At 45.2% G+C, this 20084-nt stretch overlaps 1 protein-coding gene across 2 annotated transcripts in view; it reads left to right on the top strand.

Moving 5' to 3' along the window:
- Positions 1-19060, top strand: part of FRMD1 (FERM domain containing 1) — a 43553-nt gene extending 24493 nt beyond the window's left edge. The window contains exons 4-14 of one of the 2 annotated variants that reach the window (XM_050894836.1): positions 681-760; positions 2863-2939; positions 4604-4790; positions 7297-7452; positions 9746-9811; positions 10020-10088; positions 10279-10453; positions 12191-12526; positions 12667-12795; positions 13505-13584; positions 15693-19060. In XM_050894836.1, coding sequence (XP_050750793.1) covers positions 681-760; positions 2863-2939; positions 4604-4790; positions 7297-7452; positions 9746-9811; positions 10020-10088; positions 10279-10453; positions 12191-12526; positions 12667-12795; positions 13505-13584; positions 15693-15980 — 1643 coding nt within the window. In that variant the 3' untranslated portion in view covers positions 15981-19060. The remainder of the gene's footprint in view (positions 1-680; positions 761-2862; positions 2940-4603; positions 4791-7296; positions 7453-9745; positions 9812-10019; positions 10089-10278; positions 10454-12190; positions 12527-12666; positions 12796-13504; positions 13585-15692) is intronic. The other variant, XM_050894837.1, reaches the window with a different exon arrangement.
- The last annotated feature ends 1024 nt before the right edge of the window (positions 19061-20084 follow it).

A 20084-nucleotide genomic window follows, 5' to 3' on the forward strand; every position in this document is an offset into this window, starting at 1 on the left:
TGTTCGGGCTGTCTCATGTTCACCCTCACCTGGGTGGAGAGCAAGTCCTGGTCCTTTGAGGCAGGCCAGGTTTCCCTTCCTTTCATTCATCTTTCTGCTCTATGAAAGAAGTCGGGTGTGAGCAGGAGATGTCAGACCTTCTGAGGAGGGCATTTGGGTTTGGTCCTCCTCCTTCTCACCATTTCAGAGGATCCCATTCATATGTAGAGGATGAAACCTGTCAAATACCTGACTCTGTCCACTTGCTTATGTTGCGTTGGACCATGGTGCTACATGATGGCAGAGTGGAAGTTTGGGTAGGGCTTTCTTGTTTAGTAATAATAAAAAACTGTATCTGCTAAACTGACAGTACAGTTAGCTTGGTAAGATGATGTTTCCCTTCTGTAAGCGGCTTCTTGCTTATAAAGCAAGAATTCTGCATTTCTGGCTAAGGTGTTTGGGAAACTTTAGCTCAGCATCTCTTGAATCAAGGCATAGCTGACCTTCCTCCCATACTGTCTGGAGTAGCACATGTACTTAAGAGACTCGGTGCCCTCTCTTTTCCCTGCCCTGTCTATTCCCTGGTCAGCTTTGTTTTAAAGTGTATTGCTTGGAAACAACTTGTATAGTCATCTAAGTATTTAATAAAAAAATAATTTCTCATTCTTTAACATTAAATGCTTTTTCCTCTTGTCTTTCAGATAATGAATATGTTTTTATAGACCTGGAGCAGAAGCTTAGCAAATACTTTTCAAAGGAATGGAAGAAAGAGACCACCAAAGTAAGACAGATGTTTAGTTTCAGAGGCTACTGCTTTGGTATTGGACTACACTGAGATGAAAGCTCTTAAACTAAGGTCCATAAAGCATTTCTTGAAGATGGTCTGCAGAATGCTGTTCAGTAGCAAGATGCAGTGACTTGTGCACGGCTGTACAATTAATTAAAAGAGCTAAAACAGCCCCTTACACAACTTTACCTGAGCAATAGTAGCCACATGGTTGCTGCTTAGCTGCTACAGGAGTGGAGAAGATCATTTGGTCAGTATTCCTTTTGAACTTAGCCGAGCCCATGAAGAGTCTGGAGACCTCATTGTTATCCTTAAGCAGAACAGCCTAAAATGACCTTTTGTGACTTGAACTTGATACGAGGGAAAGGGCTGGAGCTGTGACTCTTCCAGAGTACATGCAAAAGGACAGTGGAGTGAGAGGAAGGATATTTTGTTCGAGAAGAGTCTTAGTTCTTTAAGGCTAGCCAGCCCTGTCAAGGGAGGGAAAAGCTATGTGAAATAAAGACAAGCCTATGTAATTTTTTAGTGCTGGTCATTCAGACATGATAATGCCTATTTGTGTGTGTCATTATTAGAGGAGCCGCAGTCTAGAACAAAGTGTAGTATGCAATTACATTCAGATATCTTAATTAGCTCATTATGACTTTTTCCACCTTCCATAAAGTTTTTGTTCTGCAGAGTAGGCATGCTTGCCTTTTCTGCTGCTTAGAGAAGTTTGCAGAAGACTAGTGAGGTTTGGGGATCTCTCTTAACCCATACTGCTTCTCCCAAACAAGAGAGGGTTACTTCAAAGACAGCTGCCAGTCATGCAGATGGCTGTCTGTCCAGCCAGTGGGGGTTTCCTGAGGCAGGTGTTTCTGGTCACCTCGGGATTGGTTACGCTTTGTGGTTGCTTTGAGGCTGGATTCTTGCAACACTTTTTAAGACAGGATAAGTGTCGAACCTCTGGTGTGAGGTGAATCATAAAAGGCTGAATGAGTTGCCATTGGCGGTACTGAAGTCTGAGAGGAGTTAGGCTATTGGACTGGGTTAGCAGCAGGGATTTAATTCCTATGAAGAGGTTTCAGGTGGAAAGCCCAGTCCAGCTGATAAAATAGGGTGACTATGAACAAGTTCCAGAAATAAAATGTAAATATTTGCATGATGATCAAGAAGTTGCTGTCTGCATCAGATGTGCACAGCATTCCATGTACCTTGTCCCAGTGAGATGGGTCTGACCAGCAAAGCCTTGGAACTGCCTGTGTGAGCAAAGTTACCTGTATGAACATTAAAGAAGCGAGTGGCAAAGTAGGAAAGATGAGAGAATGAGCTAGTAAGATAAGATGTTCCTTTTTTTTTTTCCCCTTTTTTTTCCTCCTGTTTAAACAAACCTGTAAGTCTGAAAGGTAGACTGTAGATAAAACAACAACGGAACTCTTGCCAGCTTTCTTCTAACAGATATCTTCAGTGTGAAGCAGACATCAATGTCTCCTTTTGGTCTGTGGCTGCAGGAAGGTGTGAATAACTAAACGTTAGCCCTGCCAAACAAAAGGCGAGGAGTTAACATCAGGCTGGTGCGCCTCAGCCTGGGGCAGTAAATGCTGAACGTAGCAGTGCGTGTGTCCCTGCTGAGTGATGTGGTGCAGCGCAGAGATAGCTGGTTACTCCTAGGTGTGCCCTGGAAACGCCGCAGCTGCGCCAGCGTGGCACGCTGCCCTGCCGCCTTGCCTGGTGCTTTGAGGCAGGCTGTGTTAAACTTGCTGTGTTCAGCGCTAATGCGTCTGCGGCGCTGCCAGGTGCTGAGCTAGGTAACTCTGGGCCAGGCTGGGCATCCCCAGGCTACGCTGGGACTCTTTTATACCTGCTCATCCCCCCCCATCCAAAATCTGCCCTCTCTAGGACGTTTTGCCATTCAGCCTGTCTAAATGTTTTATGATGCCTCATTGTTGTGAGCCACCAAGACAGTCAGATCCCCCTTAAAATTTGCCAAGAGCTAAGAGTAGAAAATTAAAAGCAGTATGGGGAGTGAGCTCGGGAGAAGAGAACGTTACCAGACGGGGGTAACAGCAATTTTGGATGCTGAACGTTATTTAACTTGTCTTCTGTGTCTGCTCTAGGGAACAGAGAAATTCAGCCCTCCTTTTGTTGCGTTCTTTAGAGTACAATACTACGTAGAAAATGGAAGAGTAATAAGGTAAGTTCCCTTCTGTGGTAGTTACTGTGTTTTGAATTATTCACTGTATTCTTAAAAGGCAAGAAAAAAAATGTTTCTTGGTTAAGCGCATCTCTGTTAGCTCACAGAAATAAGCTTAAAAAATCCACTTGATTTTTTGTTTTTTGGGTTTTTTAAGACCTTCACAGACTTCCTCACCCAGCCATGAATGGTTTCCCCCTGAATCATATTCCTTATCCCTAGGAAAATTGTGACTGCTTTTCCATCTGTGTTTAGAGAGCAGGTTGAATGACGACAGTATCAAAATATGATTAACACTTTTTTGCTTGCGTCTTTTGGTTGTATGAAAAGCATCTGACGAATATACCAAAAATAGCTATTTATACTCCAGAGCACGTGCTAATAATTTTGGATCTGGTTTTTGGATCTGAGCAGTGCTCTGTGCAGTCTACTCCTGGAAGTGGACTTTTGTAAATGGACAAAAGAAATTACTTCATAAGTTAGAGAGTCTTGCATTTGTAGTCCATTCACATGGAATATGGGCTGCACTCAGAACACCACCACCCTCACTCACGGTACAGAACAAAGGATGAGGTAGTTAAAAATGAACAACTGACAGAATTAATTTGCATCAGTACTTCTGGCGTGGCTGTGACCCCGGGGTAAGCCAAAAGCTGGGATCATTTAGGTGGATTAAAATCTTTACCAAATTTTTGGCATTTGTTCTTGTCTTGAATAAAGCTTGGTGGTTTTTTGTTTTTCTCTCTCCATAGTCTTTCATTTTGAATACAGGGGTGTCTCTCTTCTGGAGTCTGTTTGGCTGTTAAGTGTTTTTTATTTAGTTTTGCTTTTAGGTACAAAGGGAGATTGCATATCATTCTACCACCCCCAATGTATGTATCCTTTAGTATCACAAGCAACTTTCTCTTGCACTAGTAATTTAATTGGAGAGGTTTGTGGAGTCACGCAGAGGTAGTTACATGGCCCCTTCAAACTACACACACACACTTTTATGAGCAGACTGTAGTGTCCAGCACCTCATCTATACATACGTGTCAGCAGCCTGCTTCCCATGAGCTCTTACAGCAGGGGGGTGTGTGGGGGGGTACCAATGCCCCATGGTAGTTATGCCTTATCAGACTATCCCTGTTTAGCAGCTTAAGGAAGACAAAAACAAGCCCAAGGCTCCCATGTCTTTTGATCTACATTGCAGGGAATTAGCTGTTGAAAAGTACCTTGAGCCTAAGGCAAGGTGAAATGAAAAAGCAGTGCCAGGTTTAGAGGGGAAAGGAGGACAGGTGTGCAAGAAACAGGACTGGGATTCAAGGGAGTTGACTCTCCTGACTGCTACAGGCTTTCCAGAGAAACAGAAGTGCTTGATGTAGTCAGTCTCCAAAACAGGTGTGACATAATTTTTCTTTCATCTACCTTCTGCCCTAACTTCTTAGATCTCATGCTCCTCAAGATAGGAGCTACCGTTTCCCATGTTTGTACAGCACTTAGTGGGAGAAGACCTTGATGTTGGCTTTGTGCTCCCTACACACACATAACTGTATCAGGGTGGCATTGGCACACATCAGGGATGTCAAAGTTTAATCCCTCCTCTCAGAAGGAAGATGTGTTTGAGGGGCCTTATCTGAGCCTGAACTTTCTTTTCTTCAAGTAAATTTGCCTTTGTCTTGCAGCGATAAAGTGGCACGGCAGCTCTACTACTGCCATCTCAAAGAGCAAGTACTTATGTCTCGGTGCAACCACAAAGAAGAAATCTACTTCTTGTTGGCTGCCTACAGCTTACAGGCAGACTTGGGCAACTACAGGGAGAAGGTCCATGCTGGCAAATATTTTGAACCCCAGGCTTATTTCCCGCAATGGGTAAGTTTCAGGGGACCTTTCTGTCAACAGATTGTGCACACAGCACAAGTTATGTCAAGGTGGTACCTGACTGCAGCCAACTTCCCCAACTCCCACTGCAATGATCAGGCAGAGTGGTTGAACGTCACCCTGAATTTCCCTCAGGAGGTATCTCCTCTCTTACCACTGGATGAAGGTGCCCGTTCCTCCTGGGCTTACTCATGAGTGAGCTGGGTGGTGTGTACCCTTCCTTGGTGAGGGAATGTGTTGGTGTCAAATGAATAACTCCGACAGTGCGGCCGTCTCTGTTTAATTCTTCTATGGCTTAAAGAGTTGTGTGTTTGCAGTGGTACATCAGCAAGATCTGCAAAACTTAAGCTCTACAGAAAACCTCAGGGCTGCAAAGCCAAGTCCGCTGCCCTTTGTTCCTATCTCTGTAATGCTTACCTCTGGGATGGATAGACCCAAACCCTAAGGGGTAGTACTGCTGTGCAGTGCTTCTGGTGCTTGCTTTGTCATTAATCTCTGGCTCAACTGCAGTAAGAGAACAGGGAAGAGCCTGGAAATGGGCTTGCATGTTTGTTTATAAGTGTGTGCACATGGGCTTGTGCCCTTCAAGACTTACAAGCAGCTTAGAAAGCCAAGTGTTGGTTTAGTTGTCAAATGAAGGCAAATTAGCTAAGACTCTGCCAGAGCTGGTTACCTGCAGAGTTCTCCTCTTGCGGTGAAATGTCAAGAAAACTTGATAAACACTTTAGTGTCCATAAAAATAGAAAGGGAAGCTAGCTTTGTTACACACAATCACTGTAATTGTCTGATGATGTCTGCTGGAGCAGGATGTTCCCTCAGACCTGGACAGACCCTCCTCTGCAACCTGATTTAGTTCTGGAGCCCCCTTCTCCACTGTGACAGCAGATTTTAGCCTTGGGATAGCTGTTGAAAAGCCCAGATGCCTCTGGTAGTTGGCTGCTTGTCCCCAGGCGAGTTGCATCTCCCCTGAAAGGTGGCACTGTCCCCTGCTTTGGGGAGGAGGTTCAGAGCAGTGACAGGGGTTGTGTCAGGGAGGCAAGGCTGGTAGAGTCTCCTTTGTGCACAAGTCCCTGCCTGCCTGCCTTGCTATGCAGAAATGCACCTTTCTCCTAGACAACAGGCGTTCATCCCATGCCGTTCCTTGCTATGGGGTGCCTGGCAGGAGGTGGCTAACAAAGAACTGGAAAAGGTGGGTCTCATGCGTGCCGTTTCTGGGGCAGTTAAAAGTCTTATCACAGACTATTGCTCATCTGGCAAACATTGCAAAGGCCAAGGCAAAGCCTGGCTCACCTGCACTGAGCCACAACCCCAAGCAAGTATGTGGATGATTTATTACATCATTACAAAGAGCAAAATCTGGCAGGCATGGGGACGCTTCTCTCCCTGCCCCTGGGCTCCCGTGGGGAGATACTGAGCAATCTCCTCCTCCAACGCAATCTTTTCCTCCAACACGTGCTTGAGATCATTTGGCCGAGGGCTGCCCAAGCCTTGTGCTAGTGAGGAGAGGCGGTGCTGCCCTGGGGTGATGAACCCGGCTTTGAACTGTGGAGCTGGCGTGTCTCTTTCTGCTGACGTTGCGCAGCTGATGGCATCGATGTTGTCCTCCACCGAGGCCAGCCTTCCTCGTGGGAGGGCAACTAATCTGGTAAGGCATGCAGAGGAGGGCAGAGGCATTACAGAACAGAGTAAACAAGGGGCTTAATATAAAATGGAAGTGGGAACTGGGTGGTGATGAGGTCTGGTTGTTTTGAACCAGGGCAGGTTGTTCTCGGGTACCTGGTAGGATCTAGTTTTAAATGCCCCCAATGGTGCGAGATTTTGTGAATTGAATTCAGCCAACACCGCTCTTACCTGTCACTGCTGCTCGCAGCCTGGAAGGGGCCAGTCTGGCACAGGAGGGGGCCGAGCTGCCCTGTAGCCTTGTATGGAGAGGGCATGTGGGCAGGCATGGGAACTGGGCACTCACAGGGCAAGAGCAAAAGGCCCAGTGCGGGGTTTTTCTACTGCTTAGCAAAGCCACGTGCCTGCCAACCACTCCTGACAGATAAAAAAATACCTTGAGATAGTGTTATCCACCCCTTTGAGGACGGAAAGGCTAAATAAGCCTAATGTGTAGTTTCTGTTCTTAAAAGGACCACCTAGCATTTCTGCAGTGTTTGGAGATGTTGCTGTTGATTGTGTTGGCATGCAGAGCACTTATGGATGCCAAGAGTTAAGAAAAGTAATTCCAGTACTTAAAAATGAAAAGAGCTGACACGACCTCTGTAGTCTTGGTCTGTTATGATTTTGCTATCTAGGATCTGTTTGGAGACATCGCTATCATCTGGGCTGCTTTAAATGCTTATCCTCCAGAGAGGTAGAGGTGAGCATGGACTAACATCTTGAGGGACTGTATGAACCTCCTCCACCTCCAGTCTCTGCTTTGCTGTTGATCACAGCTGCCTCCCATGTGGATCGCTGAAGACTTGCTGACCTGTTTGTTTTCCTTGTGGTTTAGATAATTGCGAAGAGGGGGAGCGACTACATCTTGAAACATGCCCCAGAGATGCACCGAGAACAGCAAGGGCTGAGTGCTAAGGAAGCAGTGCTGAAGTTCATTAAGGAGTCCTGCCTGCTGGAAGATGTGCCCGTCCACTTCTATAGACTGCAGAAGGTTAAACAAAGACCTTCTTATTTTGAACTTCTCTCCCATCATTAATTGGGTGCACCATTGCATTTTTCACTTTCTGTTTATTTGAGGGATGGTTGCCTCTGATTCGGAGAGGCCAAACAAGTCTAAAATGTTCAGCCAGTGAGGCCTGTCCCCACAAACAAATCTGTTGCCGATATGCAGGTATAGCTGGAATCTAGTTTTGTTCCTCAGCCAAGAAACTGGCCACAGGAATGGCAAAACTTAAGTTTTGTCCCTGCCTGTCAGTAGACTTGCACCAGGGAAATCACTGAGAAGCCTTTTTTTTTGTTGTTGCAGTCCATTGAGATGGTGACAAGAGGTTGGCCAGCTTTCACGCAAATGCCATGTAATAACTGAAGGTGACACTGAGTCATCTCGACTTTCTTACCCCCCTCCCCCTCCAACCCTGTCAGAATGGTTGGTGTTTTTTCAGCTGTATGTCAGTTTTTGGATTCCTGGATTGTTGCTTGTCCCTGAGTCTTAAACTCCTTACCCAAGCCTGCTTAAACAGAATGCACTTCATTTTGACATGCTAAGAGAGTTTAGGTCTAGAAATAGGACTAAAGAGAAGTTTTCTGTTCCACTTAGGTGAGTGAAACCTGCTCATGCAATTAGGAATGGCTTGGACCTTTTTTCCCAAATAGAGATACCCCACTTTGTCAGACTCATAATTGAACTTCTTGGTTGTTTGTGCTTAGTGGGAATTATGTCTGGGAGGTACCAGTGTCCTTTGACCGGATCTAGCAGCTCTAGTTACTAGAGAAACATGCATTTTCTGGAGGAAATAAGTTCCAGTTTGGTCTGTAGTCCAGGCTTAGTTTCAGTTCCTTGCAAACAATAGATGCTCCCCCCTACCTCTCCTCTGTCCTCTCTGTTTTGATTCTAATGCTGTTAATGATGCAGTCATAAGAGGGTTGGTTACACTTGAATGCCATAAGAAATCCAGCTGGCAGGACATGATACAATTTATATCCGAAAGCACCAGGGCTCTAAAATTGGTTGCTCTTAATACCCAAATTCCTGTCTGACTTGAACTTACATTTTATGCATTGCTAAGTCCTTCATGTGTTGTTTGATCCACAGTGTGCTCTTCTTCCTGCTGTGTGACACAGTTATCTCGTGATGAGATATCCTCCTCCTAGGTGATACCTGGGTCACAAAGCTCCTGATCGAGCGCACCGGGGTGCCAGGCAAAGGTGTCAGTGCGTTGGCTGCCCTGAGGTTTCAAAAGCAGTTGCTTTTGTCTTACACCCTCCTCATGGCTGCTACTGAGGTTGGGAACTCCAAAAGAAAACACAGCACTGAGCCCTGTATCTCTCCTCCAGACCAATACTGATTTACGAAGCTCTTTGCCTTAGGAGGCAGAAAGCATTTCTTAGTGACTTTAAATTGGAGACATGGATGGTACCAGGGGCAAAGGGTGAGGTAATGTGATGGCGTAAGGCTTGCATCTTGACAAGCCAGATGAGGAGAGAAGGTTTTGATGTAAAGTTTGAGCTCTGTGAGCCCATAAATTTTTACCCAAAAATCTTATTCCTCCTGCTCCTCCTAGCAAGAAAAGTATGTGTTCTCCTCCCTAACTGCCATGCCAGGAGACTGAAAGAACTAGTTTATGATATTTTTTGGTCTTCAAGCAAAGGAATCTCATTAGAGACCGAGTATGTCATACCAAGATACAGCATGAAGAAAAACAAGGCAGTATTCCAACCCAGCTGCAAACATTTAAAACCACCTGCTCCCAACACCTGAGATCAAAAGGTTAGAAGGAAGGTCCCTGTAACTCTGGGCATTGATTAGCTCCCTCCCAGCCAAGGGACACCCAAGGTCCAGCAAGTCCCTGGATGGGAACAGCAGTGCTGTGGCAAGGAGAAGGGGACAGGCATCCCTTCTGTTTTGAGCTCTCTGTCACCTGGAGAGTGGTGCATGTTCATGGAGACAGCAGAGACAGTGTGTGGCAGTATGAGAGGTTACAAGGTACCTCTGAGAGCAGTAATTGTCCATGCCCTCGAATCACTAAAGCTACAGGATTCCCTGTCCAGGGCAGCTAGGGTGTTTGCTGGTGAAATTCTTGAGTCGCCCAGCATGAGGGGATTTTAGGTGCAGATATTTCAGGGGTCAACAAGGCAAGGTGCACTTTACAAACACAATAAAAACCAAATGAGCTGATGGCATCTGCCTGATGAGCAGTCCTGCTACCTCTCCTGCAGTAGGTGCCAGAACAAGAGCATGGTCTTTGTAGATTAACCTTTGACTCCGGGCTCTTCTGTCCTTTTAGGATAAGAAGGAGGATCGCCCGACGGTTATCCTGGGCCTGACCCTGAGAGGAATGCACATCTATCAGGTAACAGACTGCTGTGAAAGCCGCCTGGTGGAGCATTAACTCTGCCCAGCTACCTTCTCCTCCCCCCCACTGCAGCTTCTCTGCCTCCCCTTCGAGCGCCAGGCTCCACATATCTCAGATTCTTGGTTGTTTGCAAATTCTTTGCACATTGCTGACTCCACCCTGTACCTGCCAGTCCCTGTGTCACTCCGAGTTTGATGTGTTGCAGGAGGTGAATCATGTTCGCCAGCTCCTCTATGACTTTCCCTGGTCGCACATCGGGAAGCTGGCATTTCTGGTGAGTATGACGGAACGGAGTCCATCTGGCAGCGAGCTGTCAACCTCGGACCTGGCAAAGCTGTCGGCCTGCCCACACTGCCATGTCAAGACCTGTCACTTGTATGCACAAGACCGCAGCTATCTCTGGTGGCTGTGTGGCTGAAAACATGCTCTTGCTCATTTCACTGGCATCTCTCCTCTTTATGCAGGGGAAGAAATTTGAGATCCAGCCAGATGGTTTGCCCTCTGCACGGAAACTGGTTTACTACACGGGTTGCCCCTTCAGGTCGCGGCACTTGCTGCAGCTCCTCAGCAACAGTCATCGGCTCTTTCTGAATATCCAGCCAGTGTTGAAGCAAATCCGAAAACTGGAGGAGGCTGAAGGTACGTGATGGGAAGAGCAGGTGACTTTGGTAAGGGGAAGAGTACAGCATGTTAAGCTCTGCTGCTGCTTCACGGTGGCTGCTCTCTATCTAATTAATGGTGTTTCTGCCTTATCAGGAAGCCAGTGAGAGAAATAGAGGTGTTAGATATGTTTCAAGTCCATTACTGGGAAGTGTTTATGGTTCCCACATTGCTAGACTGTGATCAGAAAGTGTGTGTGTGAGAGCAGTAGAGGGGGAATATCTCTCTTTAAGAGGAGATCCTCACTCTTTGTGCTCCCAATTTGCGCACATTTGACACATGCTTCTGAGTGGAAGTAATTTTGAATAAAAAGCTTTCCATTACGATAAGATCTTCTTGTGTTCAAGGAGCAGTACAAGTTGCGAGCCTGTATCTTAATTTTTTAGTGCCCTTTACTAAACACTGCACACAATTTAGCCTGTAGTGTCAGACAGTTAAGAGCTAGGAGTTGCAGGTGCCAGAAACAGCCTGAGAGCAAATCAGGACTCCAGAATTTGTCTTTTCTGATGGGGTCCCCTCTCCATAGCAATGTGATTTGAACTCTGACAGTCCCTGGTATCCTTCCAGGCAGACTTCAGTCATTTCATCACCTCTCACCTTGCCCCCTCCATTTTCCATCTCTGCAAGCTGGGTCTCCTACAACTTCTCAGCCTACTTCTCTCCAGTGACTGTTTTTAATGCATTGCATAGCTCCTCTTTCAGAGGACTACGTCCCCTTCCCTCTAGCCTTCTCCTGAATGCTTTTTTCCCCTACTTCTTTCCTGACTGCTGTTCCCCGCATTCTCCGTTCACACTTTCTCTGTCTTCTCTGGGGTATGTAAACCTTATATCGTTACCTTCAAGGTCAGCAGAAGTCAGCCAGCAGTAGTTGGTCCTCTTGTCTGAGGACATAGGCCTGACTCCTTCCAGGGAGAAGTCAGGAAGAAACTTGTTTCTGGTTATTGCCCATCTCCACTAACTCTAAGGAGCTTACATCCATCTCTGAAGTGGTGATCGCTGGTTGTGTGGAATCAGTGTACAGGGCGAGCCCTTGGTCTCATCTAGCTTGGTTATTTCTGTCTTTTCCTTCAGTGGGGCTATAGAAGTGGCCTTGAGCTGTGTGGGCGCAGCCAGTGGCATGTGCCAGTCACCTGTAGAAAGGCTCACTAATCAAGTGCCTGTGGGCAAAAGGCCCTAGGTTGTTTTGTGTCTACTAGTGTCTTGTGGATTTCTTGACCACCCTCAGCACGCCTCTCTAGGTAACAGATACAAGCCATGGGAGAAGTAATTAATAAATCATTAATAAATGCCATCCATGGGGATCCTGTTCTTAGCTGTCTCCACACGTTGGTAACTGTTTAAAGAAACAATCAATGCACTCTGTTTTTAAAGACTGAGCACTTAGGTTAGATAAGTAATTCCCTTTTTTTTTTTTTGACCTTTCCTTCATTCTGGAAGCTACTATTTTCTGTATCATAACTGCCTCTGCTTGCCTGTTCTAATTCAGGATATGCTGGGTTTACTGCAAGTATGACTGACTAATTCTTTTACAACCAGCTGGGCATCCCAGTATCTGTTGAGCACACAAATACAAAACTGTCCTTGTATTGAGTAGCTGCAGCAGTTGTTTCTTAATTGTCGGGTTGTGCCAGTCCCAGAACTTACTGATTATTTTTGCTACCCTTCCTTCGGTCTTGCTTAAAGTTCCCAGTGGTTTGTCTCGCCTTTCTTCCTTAGAGAAGAAGCGCTACCGGGAGTCCTATATCAGTGATACGCTAGACATGGACCTGGACCCGTGCGATAAGAACTCGCGCGGCAGCGGGAGCAGTGGGGGCAGCCGGAGGGATAACCGTCTCTCACGCCAGTCCACGGGGAGTCACGGCAGCTCTCACACATCAGGCATCGAGGCTGACTCCAGGCACCGGGTGTCGGTGGAAATGTCAGTGGATGAGCCCTTCAGCATTGACCGGGTGCATAGCAAAGAGAAATCCTGCAGCTCAACCATCAGCTACAGTAGCTCTGGCATTGACAGTGGCAGCAAAGGGCGGGCTGAAGACGACTCTCAGGATGATGGTAAAGAATTTGGAGATGCAGAGCAACTTCTAAGCCCGCTCTTGCCTTCTCCTTCAGGAGAATGGGGAGTAAGAGAACGTGAAGCAGCTTGGAGCAGAAGTGTAATGCTAACCCTTCTCCTGCCGCTCTCTTCCTCCTAGAGCTTGAGCTGGCAGTAGATGAGCCAGAGGAGGTGCCTGTAGATGAGCCTTTAGAGGGAGACCAGTTAGAGGAGGCCATTGTGGGAGAATCTGTTGAATCTCTTCCTCTAGATGCTGCTAGCTGCCAAGGTGAGATGGCTTTCTGCTACTGCTCAGTGCTTTTCTTTAGGCTCTAGCAACAGGCATAATCTGAGGGATCTAAGAAAGCTGCATCTTCTTCCAAACAACGGCCAGTGCTACTTACTGCCCTACTGCAACAGGATTTGAAGTCAGCTCATCTAGAGGTTAAAGGCCAGCACCCTGTATTGTACAGTGCTGCTCTCCTCTGTGCTCCTCAAGGTCTCCCTTCTCCAAATTTGCTAAGTTTATACTCAGTTAATGACAAAAAGGTAACTGAGGTAAACCCTTTTGTAGTGAAGGAATTTGCTTTAACATCTTGTATACCACAAAACAGCAAAGGGGTTCAACCACAGATTAATGGGCTAGTCGCAGGAATGAATAGCTAAAGTTTTGTGTCTTGTGATACAGGGAGTACTAGACAATGGGGTCACCCAGGAGCTGTCTGGCCTTAAGACATACAGCCTTTATAGCAAAGCAAGATGGGTGAATATGGGACAAGTTGGTGAGAAGCTGTTTTCTTGAAAGTTTTTAAACATTGATCCTTAGGGGCAAAAAGAGGTACTTGTGAGCAAAACTCCCAGAGCACTGAAGGTGCTTACTGATGTATATTAATAGGATAGCACTGCTTGAATGTGGCCTGTGAGAACAACTTCCTTTTTCCGCAGCCCACAAAACCTCAAACCTGCAACACTTTTCATTTCCTCCTTCTCCTTTGCAGCTGTGAATCAGGAATCACTGTCTGTGGTGCAAGTCACGCTAATAAAAATGAGAGGCCAAAGTGTGGAATCCCTTCACCAGGTAAGGGGGGGTGCTCGGCAGGAGGGTCTGTGTGTGGGCATTGAACCAAGGTCTAGTGTAATGGAGACAGCTGTAAATCAGGTGATCTTGTTTGGTCTGGATTTGACTGATTTTTTTTTTTAAATGGTGTGACCAAAACCAGCTGTTGGCCAGCTACTGCTGTCAGGAATAGGATGAGAGCAGTGTTTGGGTCCACAATAGTATAGAGAGGTTTGGAGTGATCAGCGGGGAAATCTTGCAAGCCAGCTATCGTCTGCCTTAGGCTTCCAGATGGGAAATGGAAAATAAACCACTTCCAATTTTTCGGTGCAATATAGAGCCAAGACCATCCGTGCAGTTTGGATGTGGCTGCAAACTTGATCATATTCCTGCTCCTGAAGCCAGAAGGAGCTCACATCAGAGCAAAACCAGATGCTCAAGCTCTAATTACTGTCATTTGTGTGATTATACTATGTGTGCTGAAGTCTTTGTTGTCAATTTTCTTTTCATCAAACCCTTGAGAAAAGGCAACTATATATGGTAAAATATGTCATATCATAAGTTGTGCTTGGAAAAAGCTTATTAAAATGGCTTTTTAAAGCCAAACAATATTTCTTTTCAAAGTATAGCTGTATCCACTGGGTAGAAATGTTGTGTGGGGTTTGGTTTTTTTTTTTAGAAAAAAAACAAGCCTCCACCATTTCATCTCTCTCTGAATCCAAATTAGCCTTATCTGCTAAAAGAATTTTAAAAACCTGTTCGTCGTTTTCCCCTTTACTCCCTGAACTTTTCTGAACAAGGACTTCAGTCACTTCTTAGGACTTTTTTTTTCCTCTTTTCATGCTTCTTCATAGACGCAGTCAAAAGTGATAAGAAATTTTTACTTATCAGCAAAATAGTCCGTGAAGTGCTATAGGAGATTTAAATAAAATCTTGGTTATTTTTTCCAAAGCTGAAAACTGTGCAGTACAAATCATAATGAACTTATTCCTGTAATTGAGGGGAATGACTTAAGAGTGCAAGGCAGGGAGTGGGCATCTTGCTTAAAGTAATGTTTTTAATGTTAATGCTTTTACCAACACATGTTTATGCTATTAACTGATCAGGAGGCATCTGTTTTATAAGAATGTTTCTGATCAGCACAGGACTGTCTAAGCAATTGCAAAGACCTGGCTGCCACTTCGATGCATCAAATATTTGGTGCATTTTTTTAAAAAAGAACCTTCCTTACAAGGCCATGTAACTAAACACTGCAGGACTGGGTTTCCTTAGCATTGACCGGACCATACAGTGTGTGCCTGTTTCTGGGAGCACAGCTGAGCCAGTGCAGGGTTTCCTCAGGGTAGTTTTTTAATTCCCATCCCATGGAGGTGAGAGAAGTGATACTAGAGGAAGTTTTCTGTGTTGCCAACAGAAGTATCTTGTTTAAAAGTGATATTCCTGTAATCAGCGTTAATATTAGCATTTAAAAGCTGATTACGAGGAGACAGAGCAAGAAAAAACAGGTGGGGAAATTGGAAACGTCTCGAATGGTCAGTAATTCTTCCACAGAGGCCGAGTCACTACAGCTTGTGTAGCAAGACGCTGCCTCTGGGAATTACTGCTGGTTTGTTGATCCTGTTTTCTTCATTGCTGAACAGTGTTATGCAGATGAAACTGTATGTTGCACTTAGTGAATTTTGGACACCGTAACCCATTAGTTTGCATGGTTGCCTTCTGAACCTTCCTTTCAGCTCATTAGACTTTTACTAACTCAGTGTGTTCAAGCAGTTGGGGTAATTTTTTGTTATGTGCACTTTGTCCATTTGAGGATGACTGCCCAGATCTGCCAAGAAGTGTCAGGTCATTCAGGTGTCAATACCTGTCAAGTGTTTCGTCAGTTGTACTGGACACTGAGGACACAGTGCAGACAGATCAGGATCTGGCTCAACATGGCAGGGCAGCTTAATGCACTTGTAATTTCTTACTGGTTCACAGCTTCTTCATTAAGCCAACGTCCTTCAGAAGGCTGGTGGGGCTGTTTTGAAGGAGTGGAAGAACAATTTTGGAAAACTTGTAGCATGCATAGCCAGCATCCTTAAGCTGTGTCTGAGCTCATTGTTTTTATTCGTGTCTTACTGAACTGGCAGGTCAGATCACCCAAAAGCAGGAGCTGCACAGACCAGCACAGCCAGAGTTTGGATGACATCCGCCTTTACAAGCACCGGCACCCACCACTAAGTGCCACGTTGTCTTCAGACACGTCCCACAGCTACACATTTGGCTGCAGCCTGGAGGATAAGCTGTCTATCTATGGCTGCGTTTATTCCACAGCGGACTGCAAAACCAAGTCTGCCCTTTATGGGAAGCGATCCATGAACTGCCTCTCCTTGGATCTTCTGGGAGAGGACCAGCTCCCGGAGGAATTTGTGGTGTAATGAGATTGGAGTTCTTCCATACCAGGAAACAGCTCATCATGGAAATATATACCTCATTAACACGTGTGATGTCACTCTGGTTCTTGCAGGAGATTGAGAGAAGCTTTGTTATTCAGCTCCATAATCAGTAAGTGGCATCACTTCTGCAGACCTGACTACAGGGCAAATCAACTGGAGTGTAGCACTTAACATTGGCATTGGAAGTGTCTGTCTGAGCAGAAAATGGAAGTGGCCTGCACCATTAGCAGTGACACTACCAACATAAAAACCAAAAACAGTGGACCAAAACTGACACTGAGCTAGTAAAGTAAATACTGTGTCTAAATGGATTTATCAGAAAGAAATTTAAAGTCTATGTCAGTTTATCTTCCTGTGTTTCTCTTGTGGTCCATTTATGTTAATGCTAGTGTACAGATAGTTTGGTTGTCTTGAGTTTGTGCTGCTGCAACACTGCCAACAGCTGTCAGGCCAGGATATACTCTGAGCACATTTGGAGGGCTGTGTATGGAAGTATCTAGCCTGTTCCTGTTCTGATGAACACAAGTTGCCTATTTGCTTTATTGGGAGCAAGACCTGCTCTGCCAGGAGTTTATTCTCTTATTTTTGTTGTTGTTTTGTTTTGTTGTAAGCATCCAGCCAAATACAATGTGTGTTCTTTTTTTTTTTTTCTTCAATGCAACAAATGGAACTGTCTGTCAGCTTTCTACTACTGCCATGATGCAGATTGGTAAATAAATGCTTCTATCCTTGGGGATAGATGGGGGAGGGGATAAAACAACTGAGCTGCTTCTGAGAGTACAGAAGACAAGAGCGTTAATTGACTGGCTCTTGAAGACAGGAGTGTGACTGGAGAATCTGTCCAGGCATGATCACCCCTTACTTTGAATCACACTTTTATGTTGTTCTTTTCTTTGTTTTTAATAAATCTGTTCCTTAGAAATTTTTCCTCTGCTTAGGAGGCAAGTATGGACTAGAAAAAGTCGCTTTGGAAGGACAGACAGAGTGACTGCATCCAACTTAGTCATGGATAGGTCATGCAAGTGTGAGTGCGTGGTGCTGCAGGGCTGGTGATGGTGGAAGCGCAGCGTGTTTGTGTGCCAAACCAAGGGTACTTGTTTGGTGATTTTGAGTGGTGGAGCTGGCTGTGCTGGCTCTCACTAGGAAAATAATGATAATTATGCTGTTTGATTCAAGCATTTGGTGTGGAAAACATCCTGCTACCTTGTTACATCCAAATAAATGTATGTTTGTTTGATTTCCTTCCCTGTCTTCCCCCAGTACCTCCTCCCCTCATCAATTCCCAGCTTTTGGTAAGCTTGTACTTACAGGCATGTGTAACCTGTGCCCAACTTTTGACAACCTTGCAGGTGGAAGCTAATAATTTTTTGGCAAACTCTAGAAGCAGACTGATGCTAATCTGCTGGTTGAGGAAGTGTGTGTTGTGCAGTGTTGATCACTCAAAAGCTGAAGATAGCCGAATTCAGGAAAGGAAGGAAGCCAGACCACGATGAGGAGGGTTTGAGCTGCTGCTTTGAGGGTGTACTTGCAGGCTTAGTAGTTGTCTGGTAAATTGCATTTGCATAAACTGTTAAAACAGCAAATCCGTGAAGTCCTTCATCTCACTATGTCTGTGCAGGTGAGCATGGTGTAGAGACAGCATGCAGGTGCATCTGCATTTACTGAAGTGGCATCAGTGGCTGTATATCCTCTGAGATGAATTCAGCACCAAAACCTAGCTGTGTGTTTGAGGAATGAATGATGGGCACAAGCTCACTGTAGCCACGACTTAATTGACCGTGCCCTCTTTGATCACACTGTTCTTTCTTTTTGTAATGAACAATTAGGAGCTCTGTGTTCACCGTAGCCTCTTTTCCTTTCTTCCAAGCAAAGCCAAAATGCCTTTACAGAGTACTTGAGGTATGTTTACTGCATCCAAAATAAACTCTCCTTTACCCATTTAGATCCATTTAGGACATCTGGCTGCTCATGAAGAGTCCAGTCAGGCCTCCCACTGTCGGTTGCTCCCTGTTACCTGGGGCCTGTTTGGCTGTAAGCCGTGGGAGACGGGCATGGCCAGGATCGAGGAGGCCAGTGGCTGTGCTGCAGGGAGCAGCCTTGTTCTTGCAGCCGCCGCGGAGCTGGAGGGATGGCTCTTGCTGCAGCAATGCCTGTCTGTCCGTGGAAAAGGTGGGGGGGTCTGGAGCGATGGCCCTGCTAAACTGTTGCTCTCCCACCTGTGCAGGCATACAGTTACTCGTTCTGGCAATGTTTGTTAACAGGGAAAAAAGCTCAAAATTCAGTGGGTGTGGTTGTTTGGAAAAGTGTCATAAAACACGTGTGTGCGCTACATGCTCACATCCGTGCACACTTGTCTCAGACAATCCCATTCATACTTACTTCAGCCGAACCACCTTACTGAAGTGTTTATTGCCACCAAGCAGCTTGTTTTTTTCTTTTTGCAGTTACCAAGCATTCAGTGGATTTGGTGAAATGCTGTAATCCTGCTGTCGCTGGTTACAAAATACACCAATGCCTGAAAACAGTGTAATTGGCTCTTGCGTGAGCATCCACTGCCTTATGTGTACATGGGGTTTTCTTGTATTTTTTCATGGCTGGTGGGGAAGGCAAACTCTCCAGGTCTGACGGTCTTCTCTGTGGTCTGCACAGCTCCCTCCAGTACTCTAAGTTACATATGCATATGAAGGGGAGACCAGACACTTTTGTGTGTAGACTGAGAATGAATTAATATCTTACAAGCACTGTGAATATCTATTATGCAACTTTTTGTATTCATATGAAAAAACTGTTCCTATCAGTAATAGATGTATTTTTTGTTTGTCTTGGATTTAGGAGGTCTCTTGTTATTTTTGGTTTTGATTAGTTTGGTAGAGGGTAACATGTAAGCATTTATCAGCTGATGTTAGAAACTAGCTGCCAATATTTGTACATATTTGTAAAATAGTCATGGTATAATAACTCTGTTTTAATGGTAAAAGTTTCTCCTTTCCATGAAAGGAATTTCTTGTTTAAAATAAAATATAAATAATTATATGTACACCTGCAATAAAGTATGGATAGAAAAAGGTAATTGTGTATCTTTAAATTTTTTTTTTCCTGCAAGAGTTGCATGTCAGTGACCTCTTCTGTTGAGATAGGTAGGTTGTAGAAATGAATTTGCTGCCAGACTGTAATCCATGTGAGCTCAGCTTGTGATGGCAAACCTAGAGGCACTGTAGTCACTGGAACAACTTTTCCTCCTTGCCTCTCAGTAGCATGATTCCAAAAGGGGCCTCTGTCAGGCACTGAGGACCCAGTCGAGCGGGTTGGAGTCAGTGGGAACACTAATAGGAGCTCAGTCTAACTGAAGAGACAAGTTAAGCTGCTCGTGGTGGTTAGTCAAGAAAACCGAGCATGTGAATTCCCAAGGGTGTAGAGAGATCCTGTCAGCATCCTCCTGGGGGCTGCATCTGAGGATAGGCACACCAGCCCATGTGATGCGAAGTGCTGCTGAAGAGTGCCCTGCTGTAAGTCATCTACCCTGCTGGCCTGGAGTCTGGCATGGATAAAAGAAAGCCTGGGACATAAATCTATGAAGGAGTGCCATAGTGTAACTACTCACATCTCTTCTCGAAGAAGCTTGCTGACTGGGGTTCCCTCATAAGTGTGTGTGGTTTTTTTTTTTTCCTTTTCTCTGGATATGTGATGGACTGCTAAAGCTAGCATTCAAAAAAAAAAAAGTAAACTTTTTCATGTACTTTGATATTGTAGTGTTGCCCCTATTCTTATGACTTCCCCTCTTGTACTTCATATTTCTGTCCAGTACCTGCTGTGTTTCCAGTATATAAATTTTCAAGGGCTTTAGAGACTCATCTAGCTTTGGTTTGCGGATGCTGGAAGGAGGTAGTTTGGTTACACATGGAGCTTTATGGAGGTAAAATTAAATAATAGGCAGATATTAAGTCACTTAACTCTGAAGGGCTTTGTCACTTCTCTTTGTTTCTCTGCTTGGCAAGTCATAGCACCTTCTTGCCTGCTAGGGTGGACTGCTGCTGACCAGAATATATAGGATGAGTCTGTCTCTGAAGATGGGACTTCTCCCGGTAC

The sequence above is a fragment of the Gymnogyps californianus genome, chromosome 3, assembly GCF_018139145.2.
Source record: "Gymnogyps californianus isolate 813 chromosome 3, ASM1813914v2, whole genome shotgun sequence".
In the NCBI taxonomy this organism is placed as follows: domain Eukaryota; kingdom Metazoa; phylum Chordata; class Aves; order Accipitriformes; family Cathartidae; genus Gymnogyps; species Gymnogyps californianus.